At 43.7% G+C, this 17,035-nt stretch overlaps 2 protein-coding genes across 2 annotated transcripts in view; one reads left to right on the forward strand and one right to left on the reverse strand.

Moving 5' to 3' along the window:
* Pum3 (pumilio RNA binding family member 3) overlaps positions 1–17,035 on the forward strand; it is a 142,999-nt gene that overhangs the window by 113,180 nt on the left and 12,784 nt on the right. The gene's annotated exons all lie outside the window — the stretch shown is intronic.
* Kcnv2 (potassium voltage-gated channel modifier subfamily V member 2) lies at positions 5,073–16,540 on the reverse strand. The gene is made up of 2 exons (XM_004838453.3): positions 14,965–16,540; positions 5,073–5,477 (listed from the first exon to the last, which is right to left on the reverse strand). Exons 1-2 carry the CDS (start codon positions 16,396–16,398, stop codon positions 5,196–5,198), a joined length of 1,716 nt encoding a protein of 571 aa, XP_004838510.2. The 5' UTR covers positions 16,399–16,540; the 3' UTR covers positions 5,073–5,195.

Below are 17,035 nucleotides of genomic sequence, written 5' to 3' on the forward strand. Positions count from 1 at the left end.
CCTAGAGGGCAGAGCTGAAAGACTTTGACGGAAGGATCAATCATTTTAGTACTTACAGGTGCCAATCACCAGTGACCTGCCAATCATCTACGAGCTGTGATGCCTCTTACTCTCTAGAATTGAGGACAGTCTTTCTTAGTCTGGGGTAATATGGTAGGGAGCAATGATTCTCAGATAAAGACTTACTATCTTTTTAGTGGTGATTTGGGGAATACAAACAATATGTTTTTTTCTTAAAATATACAAGTATGTTAATCACGATCCCATCAGGAAATAGATGATACATTTATTTAACTGAAGAGATCTTAATAAAGAGTTGTGGTCAGAATGAAGGAGCCAACAAGGAATGGGAAGACATTCAGGGACTAGCCGCAGTGGGAGGCCACTACCACTCCTAGGCCCCCGAAGGGTCTGTCAGTGTTGTGGCCAAACACAAGTGCTGCTCAACTGGACCACGGCTATAGGAACTCAACCTCCACCTCAAACAATGCCAGAGAGAAGGTGGGGAGAAAACACCCGGACTGTCTCTCCTCGGGTCTTTGGGTATCTTGGCTTTCCTGCCAGGGCACTAAGGGCCTGGGTGATACTGACAGGAGAGACAGACTCCTAGGGCAATGCAGCCATGCAGGGAAACTAAGTAACAAATGAAGAAGGGCAAGCACACAAGACCAGATGTAGAAAGCAGAATGCAAAATTCACATGGGGCTTAGGGATGTCACATCAGAGCACAGGGAGAGAAGGAATCACTGGAGTATAAGGACCACATTCTTCTTGATTTAGGGGCTAAGGGTAAGCCTGGGAGAAGGAAATTGGGAGCTCAACAGAACTTAAACCCACTTTCCTATATAGCCAGAATCTTTGGAAACATGTTTTTCTTTTTCTCTTTAATAAGTGATAATCTAATGCTTTCCCTTAATTTTAAGGAAATGTTTCTTGTGAACATCTAACTTTTTTTCCCCTTAGAGCTGAGGTTAAAAAACAAGGGCAGCATTTCTAGTTGGTTTGGGTTAGAAGTCTAAGACGATGTATATGACCATGGGCTGGCACAAGTGGAGGAGTCCAGATGTGCCCAGGGTGAAGTGTGGGACCCTTGGGAATAATGGAGCTGGTCTACTCAGAGCTTTTTGCTATTGTTGTTGCTCATCCTTTGGAGGATTTTGCCTTCTTTACTGTTTAATAAAGCAGGCCATTCTGGCTCACCAGTCAGATCAACCACATTAATTTCCACTTCTGCACATGTTGACCTGAAAATCCATCCCAGTTTCAGCCAGCACAAGCAGACTGTTCCTTTCTCTTCTTTTCTTTGTGCTTCTTCCCCTCAAAAAGACAAACACGTCTCAGAAGCTGACACCTCCATAACTGCAGAAGAAAGGCCTATAGAAGACCTTCCAGCCACATGTACCTGTTCAAATTTTAAAAGAAATCCATTAAAATTGAGTAAAAGTTCCTTCCTGAATCACACTCTCTGCACTTCAAGTGCTCAGTGGCTACACATGGTTGGTGGCTACTGTGTCAGACAGTGCATAATGTTCCAGTCACTCCCAAAAGTTCTTCCAGACATAGGATTCAAGAGCTATCTTCATCCCACTGAATCCTCTCCCCAGTAGCAAGGGACTCTGTCTGGGATTGCACCATTTCCTTGTGCAGCCAAAACATATAGTGCTGATGAAAATGATGACAGTGATGGTGATGACACTGAGTTACATTTAGTATATAACATGGCCATCCATTATATCATTTCATTACCACAATCGTGGCGAAACACTACTATCATTTCCATTTTAAGAAGTTCACCAAAATTATAACCACACAATTATGTTGTACCACGTGAAACTGCCAGTATTCAGCTGTTTTTGATGAAAGTGGCAATTTCATATGGCTCAACATCAGAGGAAGTGGCAGAACCAGGTTTAAAATTCATACCCAAGTTCTATGCCGCTGAGTCTCTATACACGACCGACTACCTTGAAACCTAGTTCATAGGGAAATTGAAAGATTAAATGGAACAATATTGGTTCTGTGCCTGGTGCACAGTGAAGCTCTTGAAATGCTCTTTCTAACTCCATTCTATCAGTCCTAATCCCTGGGGAGGCCATGAGCAGCTGTCTGAGCAGATGTAGCCAGCAAGAGTGGGAGGAGGAGGAGGAGGCCTGTGACCATTTACTGGATCTCAACTTGGGTCTGGAAAATTCCACCTTTGTCCTTAAAACCTCCCCCAACCCTCTCCCCGCCAGTCCCTACTCCTTGCTCTTATGGAGTCTCTTCTGCTGGGCAGGTCTGGGTCATTTTTCTCTGGTCCTCAAGCAGAGGGCACTGATGAACCCTTGCTCTTCCTAGTCCTTGTGCCCCTCAGCAGCCCAGGAGATGAACAAAGCCCTCCCTTGGAGACTGCAGAAGGGACACAGAGGCTGAAAGCTCACAGAAGGGCAGCTGCTGTGTCGAGCATACACGCTGTGCTCTGGACCCCTGCACATTGTAACTGCATTTGCGTGGCTGTCTATGGCAAGGATACAATCTTTGCTAACTCCACATTCCTCCTCCTTTTGACAAGAGGGAAGTGAAGTCTTCCTCTGCTGAGGGAACTGCTGTTAGGTGGAATTTTTAGGGCTTGGGGGTATTTTCATCCATTCCAGGAGGAAACGTGGTCTCTCAAATGCAATAGTGTAAGATTGCCAGGTTTAGCCAAGGAAAAGATAGGATGCACAGCCAATTGGGTAAGCAACAATTTTTTAGCAAACGTAATGCCACTCAATATTTGGGCCATATTTTTTGTGTGTGCTTGTGCTTGTGTGTGTGTGTGTGTGTGTGTGTGTCTGTGCGTGTGTTTGAGACAGGGTCTCACTGTGTAGTCCAGGCTGGCCCCGAACTCACCATGATCCTCCTGCCTCAGCCTCCTGAGGCAGGGATCACAGGCATGCACCACCATGCCTGGCATATGGGCTGTGTTTGTCTTAAAAATTGTGTGTTTATATGAAATTAAATTTTACCTGGCACTGTGGTTTGAATAGTCTCCAAAGTGTGGGTGTTGCTAATGTGGTAGTATGAAGAGGTGGGGTATTTAAGAGATGATTAGGCCACGAAGCTCCTACCTTGTGAGTGTAGTAATCAGACCTTAACAGAGGAGCCTTAGCACGGGGTTTGGGGAGCCTGCCTGTCACCATGTCGGGGGACAGTGCTCTCCTCTGGACGCTGCAACAGTGAGGTGCCATCTTGGAAGCGGTGAGAGGCCCTCACCCAAAAACTGAACCTACCAGTGCCTTGATCCTAGACTTCTCAGCTTCCAGAACTGTAAGAAATAGATTTTTGTTCTTTATAAATTATTTGCTCTGGTGTAGCAGCACATAGCAGGCTAGAACCCCTTGGCATCCTGTGTTTTATTCAGCAGCCTTACAGTGCTCTGTCCTTCAGACACCAGGTCATGTACGATGATGGTGAGAACCCTCCAGAGGAACAGGAAGAGTGGTGAGCAATAGTTTGGCCAGGTGCTCCCTGGTTCATAATCACAGCTCTTCACGGGCAGGGCAGAATGAAGTGATTTACACTTTGTCATCTCAAAAATGTGCTCCCGGTACCAGTAGCATTAGTATCACCTGTAATTTATTAGCAGTGCAGGTCCTCATGCCAATCCCAGACCCAGCCAGGGCCCAGCACTGTTCTAACCAGACCTATAGGTGGTGATGCTGATGCAGTAGGAGAACCACAAGTTTAGACTTGGATCAAGATGAACCTTGGGGGTCAGACAAGCCTGGGCTTGAAGCTCAGTCCCACCATTCATTGGCTCTGTGAACATAGTCAAATGGCTTCTCTAAGCTTCTTTCTTCCTAAATAAAAAATAACATAGTATCTTGTTTAGGACATATTTAACATTAACTGAAGTTATACACTATATATATACTCTGCAGTGCTTATCTTTGAAAACATGCAACAATTACTCTTATTTATGACACAGGTTTGCCTCTAGTCAGCATTGCAAACTCCAGTTGCAGGACAATCTCTGTGTGCTCAGTTCAGACAAGCCTTTAATTTCAAGATTTTGATTTCCAATAGCTCTGTGGAAGGAGAAAGGAATTAAAAAAAAAAGTTGCAGCGAGAGAAAGAGAGAAATGACAAACATCCTCTGGGCACTGGTTTCTCAACCCAAGGATAGCACAGGGTGGAGTCCCTTTGTGCAGGGCTTAGAGCAATTATTGCTCAAAAGACAGGTTTAGGTTTTTCCCTGTTTTTGAAAAAGTCAGGGAAAGGGAGCCTGAGAAGTGAGGACAGTGGGGCTCATTTCAAAGGAGAGGAGAATTAACACACTTGGGCATGTCTCGTAGGTCAAATTGGGGCTGCTATATTAAGTCTAGACCAAAGTTTCTCAACTTCAGCATTATGGACATTCTGAGTTAGCCAATTTGTGGTTGTTGGGGGTGTCTATGCACTGTAGAATGTTTGGCAGCATCCCAGGCCTTTACCTCTAGAGGCCAGAAGCCCCCCACCCCATCCTCCTTCATAGTACTAGCAATCAAAACCTTCTCTTAGGCATTGCCAAATGTCCCAACTGGGAGAAAAATTGCCTTTGGTTGAGAACCACTGGTCTAGAGAATCGATTAGTACCCATTTGAGCAATTTTCACAACTCTCATTTATTGAGAATTTACAAATAATACCTCCAATCTACACACTCACAAAGTATGTGTGATTATCTACATTTTACAATTGAAGAAACTGAGGCTCAGGTTAAAGTGACTTGCCTCAAACCATATGGTTGGTAGATCTGGGATTCTGACTGTGAGGATGACCTGACTCCAAAGCTCATGTAGCTGTTGCTGTAACACTCCATCTCTTTGGAAAAATTAAGACTTTTCTGTAAACTAAGGAAAATCTTCTCAAGTCAACTCAAGTTCAAAAATATATATTGAGCTAGATGCCAGAAGAAGCTAACAGAGAAATCCAAGATATTGCTCTTTTTCAAGCTGTCTTCAATATTGGTATCATTGGTGAAAATCTCACATGAAATATAGTTAAAAAGCAATATGAAACATTTTGAGTTTGGACCAAAATGAGCATTTTTAGACGTAGAGATCTGTGAACTGAATGTCTTTGGTGTATGTCTGCTTCATGTCCTTTTGGGGCCAATTGTGAAGGAGGAGGAGGAGCAGAAGCAATGAAGCCTTGAAGTTCAGGGGATCTACCAGCCAAGTGTCCTTTGAAGTATTAGTTCTCTTCGGTTGGGATGGGCTGAATATTGCTTCTAGCCAAACACTCAACCATCTTCTTTCTGGCTCTCTGCATGAAGTTCACTTTTCCCCTCTCTCTGCGTATGGCTGTGTACTCATAAGCTTTGAGCTTGCTGTAGTAATCAGAGAACTTGTTGTAGAGGATGGAAATTGGCATCCCATTGAGAATAATCCCAAAAGCAATGCAGAGGAAGGCAAAAAGCCTGCCTAGGTGTGTTTCCGGGTACATGTCTCCATAGCCCACCGTGGAGATGCTCACCTAGGGAGCAAAGCAGGATGGGATTATTAGTACCGTGAGGGAGGAGACAAGGAGAGAAGCGGGCAGGGAAGGGTCCTCTGTCTTTCTGCAGATGCATGGGGTGACAGGTGGGGGAAGTGTAACAGTTGCCCCAAGGAGGAACAAGAAAGCCTGCCTGCAGGTACTGTGTTGTGGAAAGAATACAAGCTGTGCAGCTGAAAGACTGGCTTAAATCCTGACTATAACTCATAACTGTTCTTACATACAAGATGGGGAAAATAATAGCTACTATAAAGGGTTGTTCTAAAGAGTAGTTAAGAAAACATATGTTGAGTTCCTGGTATAAAATGTGCTCAGTAAATATTGGTCTTTGTTTCCCTAACTCCCCTGACTCCAAGTTAGGGCTAGTGTTAGGGCCTCCTAGGGCTGACCCAGATCATGTGTGTACTAGGAAGGGCTGGGGCCTAGACCCTGTGAGTCCAAGATTTCAGGCCAGAGTCTGACCCTTCTGAGCTGAGAGGCCAAGGACAAAACATTCAGATTCTTGAAGCCTTGGTTTCTTCATCTCAAAGAAAAGGACGCCAGCTAACTCTCAGGATTCTAGTGCAGACTAAATTTAAAAATATATATAAAGCACTCAACATAGTACCAGACACGTACAAGGCATTAAGCTCTTCCATTTTCCTCCTTTCATCTTTAAAAGGAAGACAATTGTTAACACTTCAACTGTAGTCTTTTACATGAAGGTGCTTTAATTGCCAATGTTTGGAGAAATTCACTCTCACTATTGTATGAAGGGACTTTGTGGCCAGTGAAGTCTTCCAAAATATGGTCACTCTTCATGAAAATCGTATCATTATTCTTGTCATAGTGCTTTAAATTCCTCTAATTAGAAACTTAGGTCAACAAACTTCTGGAAATGCAGATACTCATGGAACTAGTTATCAGTTACTGTAGCCAGAGAAAATTATGGAAAAAAATCCCCTGGGAACTTTTTTTTTTAATGCCTCATATGCTTTCTTTGGTCTTCAGGTACTGGGTAAGTTACTTGAAGTCTCTAAGCAAGGCTGTTGTTTACACTGTAAATATTTTGCACAACTCTAGGGGGTGCTCATTGCTCCATGGATTTGTGCATCATTGTCACAACTTTCCAGCAGATGGCAATAATCATACAAAGTCATCCTGTTGACCATACTAAGGTAGCTTTTAGCTTAGAAATATAAACTTGTTTTGTTTTGATGATGTAAGGATTAGTTTGAATGTACAAGTCTAGTTGATTGATTAGAATGAAATGGAGAAATGAGTCAGCTGGGCAATTCTGGAGGCAGTGATAAGAACCACAGCTCCATCCAGCCCATAAAAAGGGAAAGATGTGGCTCAGGAGAGACATCAGGCCTCACTGCACTGTCGATGATGAAAGACATGCTAAGAGAGTGGGTACCTTTGCCCACAGTGAGAGAATACAAGCAAGTGTGGAGGAGGTGGGATGATGGAAAAGAGGTTAAGGGAACAGGCACCACATTGGACTTCCTGTGTCTGAATCTACTTCCCAGTTGAGTGAATTGGGCATGTCATCTAAATTCTTTCTGGCTCTATTTCTTTTGACATGTGGGGAGAATAGTACCTACCCAATGAGATCGATACAGGAATTGAAGGAGAGCCTGGCATAGTGTGTGTGAGCAATAATGTTAGTGCATACATCTGTAAGCAAATGCAGTAGACCCCTCTCTTAAAGCTGGTGGCAGCTGAAGGGAGGTAAAACCCAACATTTACAAAGAACTTTGTGTATTTTATGGTTATTAGATGCACAGGCTGTGGAAACAGGCTCCTCCCTGACTTCTGCTAAATGCTCTTTGACTGGGAAGGGGGTGCCTGGGGGCTCTGGTAGAGAATCTCCTTCTCCCAACTTCTAGGCATAAGGGTGATGAGAGGCGATGAAGAATCTCAATGCCTGCATGCATGTGTGTGTTGTCACTGGGCACTCCAGTAGTCAAAGAACCTGAGTCAGATCTCTGTCCAGGTGTGTGAGCTGAGCAATGACTTTCATCTGTCATGAACATTGTCACTCATACCTCATATAACCGTCTGGTCAGCTGCTGTTCCCAGCAAAAGGCTTAGAAGTTTGGAAGTAGAGGTGAGTGGCAAGAAGGGCAGTTTTGAAACTGAAACATCTGACAAAGTCCAAGGGAAAGAGGCTTTGCAGGAAACCAGCCATGAAAGGGTCCAGGAAGTAGAGGATGGGAGGAAGGGCAGAAGGAAAATAACACAAAGCAATTATTTTAAACTTTTGCCTAACCCCCATGGTGGCTTTGTTTTACCTCTAACCCCAACTTCTTCGTGTGTGTGCTCATGAGCACAACATAGGCTGCTTGAACTTTGAAAAGTCAAAAGTAAAGGGAATTGGCTTAAATATTTGATGCACATAATATGGCCTACATGTTTTTGCATATCTTGGATCTCTAAGTTTAGAGAAAAGATCTCTTATGTTAGGAGGCTGTGTATGATTGGTCTCCGTGAACTTGCTCAAAATGTGCAGTTAATTTATGTGTTGTCTGTGGATAATTTAATTCAGTAAATGATCTCTTTCTTGCTCCTTGGCTCTTGAAGGAACTTAGATTTCCTTGGTTTCATGGAACTTTTTCTCCACGTTTTGTAGGCCAAAGTATTTCTCCCTAGACAGGCATTAAATATTGAAGGCCCCATCTGACCCAAGCGACCTCACAGAGTTAGTTCTCACATTAGCAGGAGTGGTGCTTGGAAATGTGACCAAAATATCTGCAGTCCATCTTAGTATCCAGAAAAACTTCCTGGCTCAGTCACTTTATAAACTGGAAAATTACCATTTTGCTGGCAACTTAACATATTTTCCTTAGCTTTGGGTCTCAAAAGCCAGAATGTGACCTTTCCCCAGCAACTCCCCCACTAATCAGCAAATCCTGACCTGCCAAACATTGTGAGGACAGGCATCAAATTTTCCTCTGAAACCTTAGAATGACCATATTTGGGTTTCTCATCCAACGAAGGATGTTTAGTTCTTCCATAAGGAATAATGCATGGATAACGTCTTGGCACCCAGTAATCTATAAATCTAGGAAGTATTATCCCAGGGAATAAAAGTAATTTTTGGATAATCAATACACCTTCTAGCTTTCCCAAAGAATTGGAGGTTGTAAAGAATGACTTTTGCCTAAAATTATTATAAGCCTCAATGCACGTTACCTTTCAAAGGAGTCAGTTTCAAAGGCTGTACTGGTGTTCCTCGATTAACGACTGAGTTCAGTTCCTGCAACTAGGTCCTTAAAATGAACTGGTCACTAAATGAGGAATTGTGTATAGTACTATTTGTACATTGCAATATTCAGGACAAAGAAATGGTCAAAGGAAATTCAACATGATGACTTTGCTTTTATTTGCATGGCTTCCATGCAGTACTGCAATGTATAACAGAACATAAAACTACAGTGGTGTACTGTACAGTACAATCAGTAAAAATTATAGCCACTCACATACCTGTTAAGTCCAAATACAGGTTATAAGTCCAGATAGCATACCTTGGTTGTAAGTCCAAGCAATCGTAAAACAGGTAGGTTGTTAAATGAGGAACATCTGTACTTATTCTTGCTACTGTTTTTGCAAAAAATATTTTTGGAATCCTCTTTTGAACTGTAATTTGCACAAAAGATTCACTGGCAAGACCTTGATGCAAATGGTCATACCCACCTTGAGGGGTAAGTGTAGGTACTAATCTTAAATTCAAGTGTATTTTGACTACTTTGCAATACTGAGTGTAACCTCAAAAAGGTAAATACTTAGAACCATTACAAAGAAAAAGATGGACATGTCACAGGCTCAAAGGTCATTCCTCAGTGGAATTCAAAGAACGTTTTGATTAGCAAAGCATTGTAAGAATTAGGTCATAGGTGACCACCTTGAAGAGAACAATTCTCATCCATGTATTATTGTTCTAACCTGTATAAGTCTTTAAGTGGTACAGTGAGGAAGAGGGTAGGACAAGCTACAATAAAACAACAAGTGCAACAAATGGATCTAAATCTAGTCACAGAAGGTCACGCAACAGTGATGTCCCCTGCATTCCCTGCTTAGTTGGTCCCTCTCCCTGTCCCATAAGCTCTGTCAGGTTCCTATGAAGTCATATTGGACAATAGGGAAAGCATACTTTAAAGACCTAAAAGGAGACCATTCCAAAATCCGGACAAAATAAGTCATAAGTGTTCACTTACAAGTCTTTCCCCATTTATAACTCCTGTGCTATTTCTGAAAGAACTAGGGTTACTTTAATACCTTCTGTGCCAGGCGTTACCTGCTGTCTCTCATTCCAAGCTGACATAATTCTGTAATTCTGCAGCTGGGAGACTGCAGACTACCTTTTCCTGATTCCCTTATCTGCTGTCTTCCGATTATGTTCTGAGAAGGAGATGCACGTTTGGGAGACTTTGATGGTGGGATGAGGACATAAGGGTCTCAATTGCTGTTTCTGGTTTTTATCATCATTCCATAACAGCATATAGCTATGGCTTAAATATTTTTCAGCACTCCTAGCAGCAAATTCATGGTTGCTTCTTTATGAGTCTGCCAAAAAAAATGTATACGCACCTCAGGGAAAGAAAGATTGTATGATGCTTTTTCCAACGATGGTGTTACCTTCGTATGGGGGACCACAGAGGAGGTCGGATATTGCAGAAAACCCACTACGCTGCTGGCCCTTAGAGAAGAAATTGAAAATGCATGTGCAGCGATCTCAATGACCAAGGTTACCCAAGCAGCAGTTAATAGTACTAGTAAATGTCTGGAAGCTAGTGGCCACCACTTTGAGCACCTCTGGAATTGTAAAAGCCAAAGGTAACTTGTATTAATCTCATTGTGTCCCAATAAATTTAGTATTAGAATAGTTATACAAGTTTATCTTTTCCATTTTTTTTTGGCAGACTATATGTAGCAACCCCCTACTCTGTACTCCAAAGTTCTGGTAACATAACCTTCTCCCCAGTAAAGCCAATAGCTATGGCCTGTTGCTGCTATTTTTGCTCTTTCATACTTTCAGTACCTATGTATCTATTTCTCCATTTCAAAAACCCACCTTACTTTGTGTTTTCATTACTGTAACCTGACTAATTCACCTTCCAAATGGATCTCTTCCAACTAACCAATCAATAAAAATAAATTTCAGTGATCTTGTGGCAACTATTTGCAAGGGAATGATAACCTACCTTAGGAAAACAGAGATGTGAGCAAGGTCTCTGGGGCACAATTACCTGGCATCTCAGCTTGAGATAAATATTCTTTTTGGAGAGTTTTTGAAGTAATGAGTTCATGCCAGTTTCCTGTTTGGTTTCTACAACTTTAACTTGTTCTGGAAGGCTCCGAAGTAAATGGCTTGTTGGCAGTCCCATTGTCCTTTTCTACTTAAAAACACCCACACAGGAGGCCAATGGTTACAGCTAATTGTTCTTGTTGAGTTATACCATGCATTCCCCACTCCCACACAACCCTGGGAGCTCCCAAATGGCTGGAGCTGCTCCAGGCATGGCCTATTGATCTGCATACACAGAAGCTCTCCCATGAGAGAACAGCTGACCCTTTTGTATCTTTCGTAGTCTCTCTTCCTCCAGTAGAGAAAGAATCACTTCTGTTTCAATCCCCTCAAAAAGAATCTGGAAGCAAAGGTTATTGCTTCCATGTGATAAAGAATATCAACTAGTCAGATACTGTAACTGCTATTTATTGCAGATGTACTAGATTCTAGTGTCTTGCATGTTTCCTATTATATTAGGGCTTACAATTAACCTCTGACAGATGAATAAGATGATTCTTTCTCACATCCCAATGCATGGTTATTTGCAGGTAAAAAGGTCCATGAGGAATTTGTTTTGGGTTGTTTTGGGTTGGAGACTTCACAATAATGAAACCGACTGTTTCCTCTTAAAACCCTGAGTAGAGTTACAGAGGAGGGATCCTTGCATAGAAAGAGGGAAGATTATTACAAGCAAGTCAGATTTAGGTTATTCAAAAAGTACAAAAATATATAGAATGGATTAAAGAATCTGTGTCTCACGTGGGGTAAAGATTCTACAAGGGAAATCGCTCTAGAGTAGGGCAAGAAGAATAGCAGTCAGGTTTTTCTTTATTTCATTTTGAAATCGTCAGTTTGTGAGTATATGTTTTCTGATGAGTACAATGTATTTGAGCAATGACATAGTACCACAGTAAAGTGACTGTATTGTTGGACTTAATTTTTTGTATCTTCCTGAAGTTGAGCTGTTTGCCATTTAATTCCACAGTGCTTTTCCTATCATAGGTGGCTAACCTCCCCCATCCCTTAACTGAGTGTAGCCATGTGACTTGCAATGGGTTGAACAGATATGAGCAGAAGCAGCATAATGCTTTAGCGATTGGGCCTGGACTGTGCCTCTTCCCCTTTGCCACCGCCACAGACATGTGCCTGCTGGAAGGTGAGGGACACTTCGCCTCCCCTTATTCTGTTTGTCATCCACCTGAACATCAGACATGAGAATGAGTGATAGCAAATGGGAAGAACCTTCCACTTGAGACTAAACTGTTCACTTTTATACTCATGTAATAAATGATTGCTTGATGTTTCAAGCCACTGAGCTTTGGGGTAGTTTTTGATACACTGCTACTGTGGCAATAAATAGCTTATAAATTATTTATAAATAAATATACATTTATGCTGGGTTCATGTTCAAGATTTTTTAATTAGGGGATGTATAATCAAGAGAACACACGGAGACCTCTGGATCCAGAGTTATTTTTAGGATTCCACTTCTCAGATGCTAATCTGTATTTAGTCATGGCTATTCAGGTGAGTTTGTTCTCATAATTGAAATTTTATCTCAATGTCACGTTCCCCAAGAGGGCTTCTCTGACTATACCATCAAAGAGGTTCTACCGTCCAAATCAGAATGCTATTATCATACACAAGACATACCAGTATCTGAAATTATTTAGTATCTGTCTTTCTCCACTATGGTATAAGCTCCATGATGGAAAGATCTTTACCTTTTTTTCTATCATTTTGTATCCTTAGTACTTAAATAGTAGTTGGCACATTGGAGGTGCTCAGAAGCTTGAATAAGATGGAAGGATTTTTTGGGTTATATGAGAAATTTGTCTAATATTCTATATCCTATTACTTTGCATCTACATATAAGCACTAAGACATTTTGTCTATATCACCTTCATGGTCTTCTTCCCTCCTTGCTAAGAATAATCCCCAGTATACCATGCAAGGCAGTCAGAAGCACACTGATTAATAATATCAGTTCTGGGGAACACAGCTGTCATAGAATATGTAAGAGAAATGACTCCTATTGTGTTCATAGATTCACTTAGAAAATAATACAAGTTATCAATAATCTAATTCATTATGATTTATACCAGTATAAATCCCAGAATCAAATGAACAAAAGTCATTAGTAAGGGGCAAGTTTGGAAAATGGGAAAATTGAAATGTGCAAAATTTGGTCTGTGAAAATACTGTCAGGATAATGGCACCAAAACAACAAAACACCTCTTCACAATTTTATAGATTACAACAAAAGTTGAATACCATTCAGTTGTTAAGTTTATAGAAAATATTGTTCTATAGTAAAATTATTTCAGTTAACATAAATAGGGAAGAGTCTGAAAGTCTTAAATTTCACTGCATATTACACAGTTCATTAACTTAAGTAGATCACTTCAGGAAATACTTTAAAAATAAAAATTCAAAATTAATAATGCAATTCTAATACAGAGGTCTATACTAATATATAAAAGGTTAAAAATATATTGTGGGTTAAAACTAATATGAAAAAGTTCTCTAGGTCCAATGCCTACACAGCCTAGCCCTTTAGGATATTTGGATGAATGAAAATTTGAATTTTTTATTATATCATCAACATTTGGATTTGGTTTTTTGCCTTCCTGGTTTAGTCATCTCCAAAGTAAATGTCATTTTCTGGGGACAAATCATCTTCCATGAGCTCCATCTGTACTCATGGTTTATCTGCTATGGGGATGACCTTTCATCGCTTGGAATATGATCAGAAGAGCACCACTCAGCTAGCTCATTCAGAAGAGCCCAATGTCATCCTGCACTGAAGAAAGCTCACAAATCCTGGGGTACATACGAGGTCTCTGCTTTCAAGGGAACACTCATTGACCTGTAGAGCTCTGCTTGTCTGATCTCCTCTTTTAGAGATGCAGAAATGGAGGGCAGGGATGGGGGAGTGTGGTTTTACACATACTCAGAGCCACAGTTAATTACTGGCGGATCTGAGATGAGAACCTGGTGCTTTCAATCGTCCATCATGCTATACTATGCTGCTAGTAGCCCTGGGTTGGTTTGCTTTGCAGAATTTCACACCAGACTGTGGGTTCTAACATAACCAGTGGTGATGCATTCTTTTTATGTTTGCTTAATGTCTTGAAAGACATTACAGTCTGCTTTTTAAAAATAAGAGAACACATCTAATTCTTTCCCATGTGTGCCTGTTTATTCATTGATCTGAGAAGATCTTGTTAGCATTTATTTGCAGGGATATGGCTAGCATACCAGAAATATCTGTATTTAAGTAAATGGCATCAATTATTATGAAAAGGCAAATACAAAGAGAACAAAGTAACTAATAAAGTAAATGTACAAACTAGGCAAGGCATGGGAAAGAACCAAAGCTTGAAAGAGACAGTGCTGAAGTGAAAAGGGCATGGATTTGGAGTTGGGTAGATCTGCATTTTAATCTTGGCTCTGCCACTGTTAGCTGTGTGTATAAACTACAACTCTTGTACCACATTTCCTTTTGCTACAAAATGAGACAATCTTATCTGGCTGTGAAAGAGCGTTAGAGAAGTTAGGACTAGTTTCAGTTTAAGATGCTTCTTTCTTCATTTGGTTTTAACTATAAGCAGAGGCAGTGGGATTTCAGTTCAGGTCAACATTGTTCAGCCAAATCTCACCCTCCTCTGCTTAAATCTACAGCTTCCTTCAAAAATGAAAGCTACTTCCTATTTGTCCTTTGTTGAAAAAAAGTGGTGATAACCACCTCACCCGGATGTGACGCTTAAGTAAGATTTATAAACCATTTAAGACACTGTGTGTTCCATGTTTTTTTTTTTTAATTTTAAAAATATTTTACTTAAGTGGTTATGAACAATGATGGTGAAGAAGCAGTTCACATCCGTGAGTAGTAAATCCACCTTAAAACCTGCCCGTGGAGCATTTTAAAGACTACATTTGGATTTGAGGACTCTTAGGACCGAGTCAATATTCGTTACTTGTTAAGCTACAGTATCTCTGTCTTCCCACCTCCTCAACCTCGAGCCCCATTTCGTTGGCTGAAGGCAGTGCTGGGGTGGAGGAAGCAGTGTTCTGCGAGGGAGGCGAGGGACCACAAGATGCGGCTGAAGGCAAAGGACCGAGGGGAGGGAGAAGCAGAGCTTCTGCTGGGATGAGGTGGAGGATGAGGAAGGCCGGAGCCGCGGTACTCACTGCTGCCCACCACCAGGCTTGGAGGATGCTGGTGAAGTTGGTGCCAGGCACGTCGTGCTCCACGGAGTAGACGGCGGCAGAGAAGGCAAAGATGCCCATGGTGATGAAGAGCAGTAGGCAGCCCACCTGCTGGTAGCACTGGCGCAGCGTGAAGCCGAAGGCGCGCAGCCCGGTGGAGTGGCGCGCCAGCTTGAGGATACGGAAGATGCGCATGAGGCGCATGATGCGCAGCACCTGGCCCACCTTGCCCACGCGGCCCACCGTCCCCAGGTCGTGCCCGCGCGGTGAGCCCTTGCCATGCCCTTGGTCCTCGCTAGTGAAGCACTCGAGCAGCAGCTGCAGGTAGAGCGGCAGGATGGCCACCAGGTCCACCAAGTTGAGGGCGCTGCGTGCGAAGCGTCGCAGGTCGGGTGTGGAGAAGAGGCGCAGCAGGAACTCCAGGGTGAAGAAGGACATGCACAGCATCTCCACGTGCTCCAGGATGGGCTGCGGGTTGCCACCCGTCCCCTGCTCCGCCTGGTGCTGCATCTCCTCCACCGTGTTGAGCGCCAGCGCCACCACGGAGACGAGCACGAAGAGGTTGGAGGCCACCCCCATGGCCTTGGCGGCCACTGAGGAGAAGGGCTTCTCCATGAGGTTCCAGAGGCGGCGGCGCTGCGGGCCGCAGAAGCGCATGTCGCGGAAGAGTTCCTCGGCCTCCTCGGCCTGCGCCTGGGCGCGCAGCTCGCGCTGGATCTTGAGCTGCTCGCTGAGCTCGTCGCGTCGCTCCTCGAAGCAGATGCGGCAGCAGCGGCGGGTGTACTTGAGCCGCACGCCCCAGTAGCCCAGCTCCTCCAGGAAGCTGCGCGGGCACAACTCCTCGCACACCAGTAGCACCCCCGACGTGTAGAAGTTGTAGATGAGCTGGAACACGGCCGGGTCGCGGTCGAAGAAGTACTCGTCGGTCTGGGCCTCATAGTCATCACACAGGCCCAGCTGGCGGCTGCGGCTGGTGGAGGTGGCCAGGCGGCCCAGGCGCGTCTTGGGGTAGCTGGCCAGCTCGCAGTAGTCCAGCTGGTAGCTGTGGCCGCCCACGTTCACGTTCAGCGTGGACACCTGGGCTGCGGTATCAGTGCCGCCCTCCTCCGGCTGGGTCGTGGAGACCTGCTCTGGCTTCTTGTCCTCCTTGGTGAGGTCGTCGTCCTTCTGCTCTTCCTCCTCTTGGTCCTCCTCTTGGTCCTCCTCCTCTTCCCCATCCTCGTCCTGTTTGATGTAGTAGTTATAGCTGCCCTCCATCCACGGTGTGATGCTGGCCTGGGAGCCAGACCGAGCTCGCGTGGAGCAGAGGCTGCTTTCGTGTGGGCCGCTCCCTGTGGGCGACTCGTCCTCACACTCGGGAATGCTCCAGCGCCTGTAGCTCCAAGACCGTCTCCTCTCGTTGCTTTGCTTCAGCATGAAGGCAGAAGGTGGACTGCTTGCTTGACTCTGCTGGCGGTTGCAGGGTCCCTAGTCTGCTCACTGGCCCTTACGCCGTCTCAGAAACATCAGCCTGCATCAGCCGTCCCAAGGGCCCAGGCCTAGCCTTCCAAGCCCCTATCCAGCCCAGGCTGCTGGTCTGAGCACAGCCAGCAGAGCACTGCTGACTAACCTTGCTGACAGGGAAGAAGTGTTAGGAGGGATTTGAGGCCTCTTAGCTTGTTCCCTCTGCCCTACCCCCCTGTCTGACAGAGGATGATTATGTGGTCTTAAATCTCTAGGTAATCATGAGGAGGCAGAGATTATTGCTAATAAAAATGCTAACCTTGCCCCTAGGAAGTGCTTAGGGAATGTGTGCTGAGATAAAATCAACTGAATTAGCTACAGCATATGCCTGTGTCTTGGGGCTTAATGACTGAGATTGCAGCTCCTGCCCTAGGTAACCCCCCCCCACACACACACATTAAACAGGGATGACAACAGCAGAATGGGGACTTGATGGCTCGTTAGTTTCTCTCCAAGTGTGACTTTTTGCTTAAATCCTACAACGTCTTAAACCATCTCCTTCCCGTGCATTTACATAGTCACTTTTTTTCCACGGGATTCTCACCAGCAT

The sequence above is a fragment of the Heterocephalus glaber genome, unplaced genomic scaffold, assembly GCF_053883595.1.
Source record: "Heterocephalus glaber isolate CG9 unplaced genomic scaffold, H.glaber_assembly_v1.0 deba00001481, whole genome shotgun sequence".
In the NCBI taxonomy this organism is placed as follows: Eukaryota; Metazoa; Chordata; class Mammalia; order Rodentia; family Bathyergidae; genus Heterocephalus; species Heterocephalus glaber.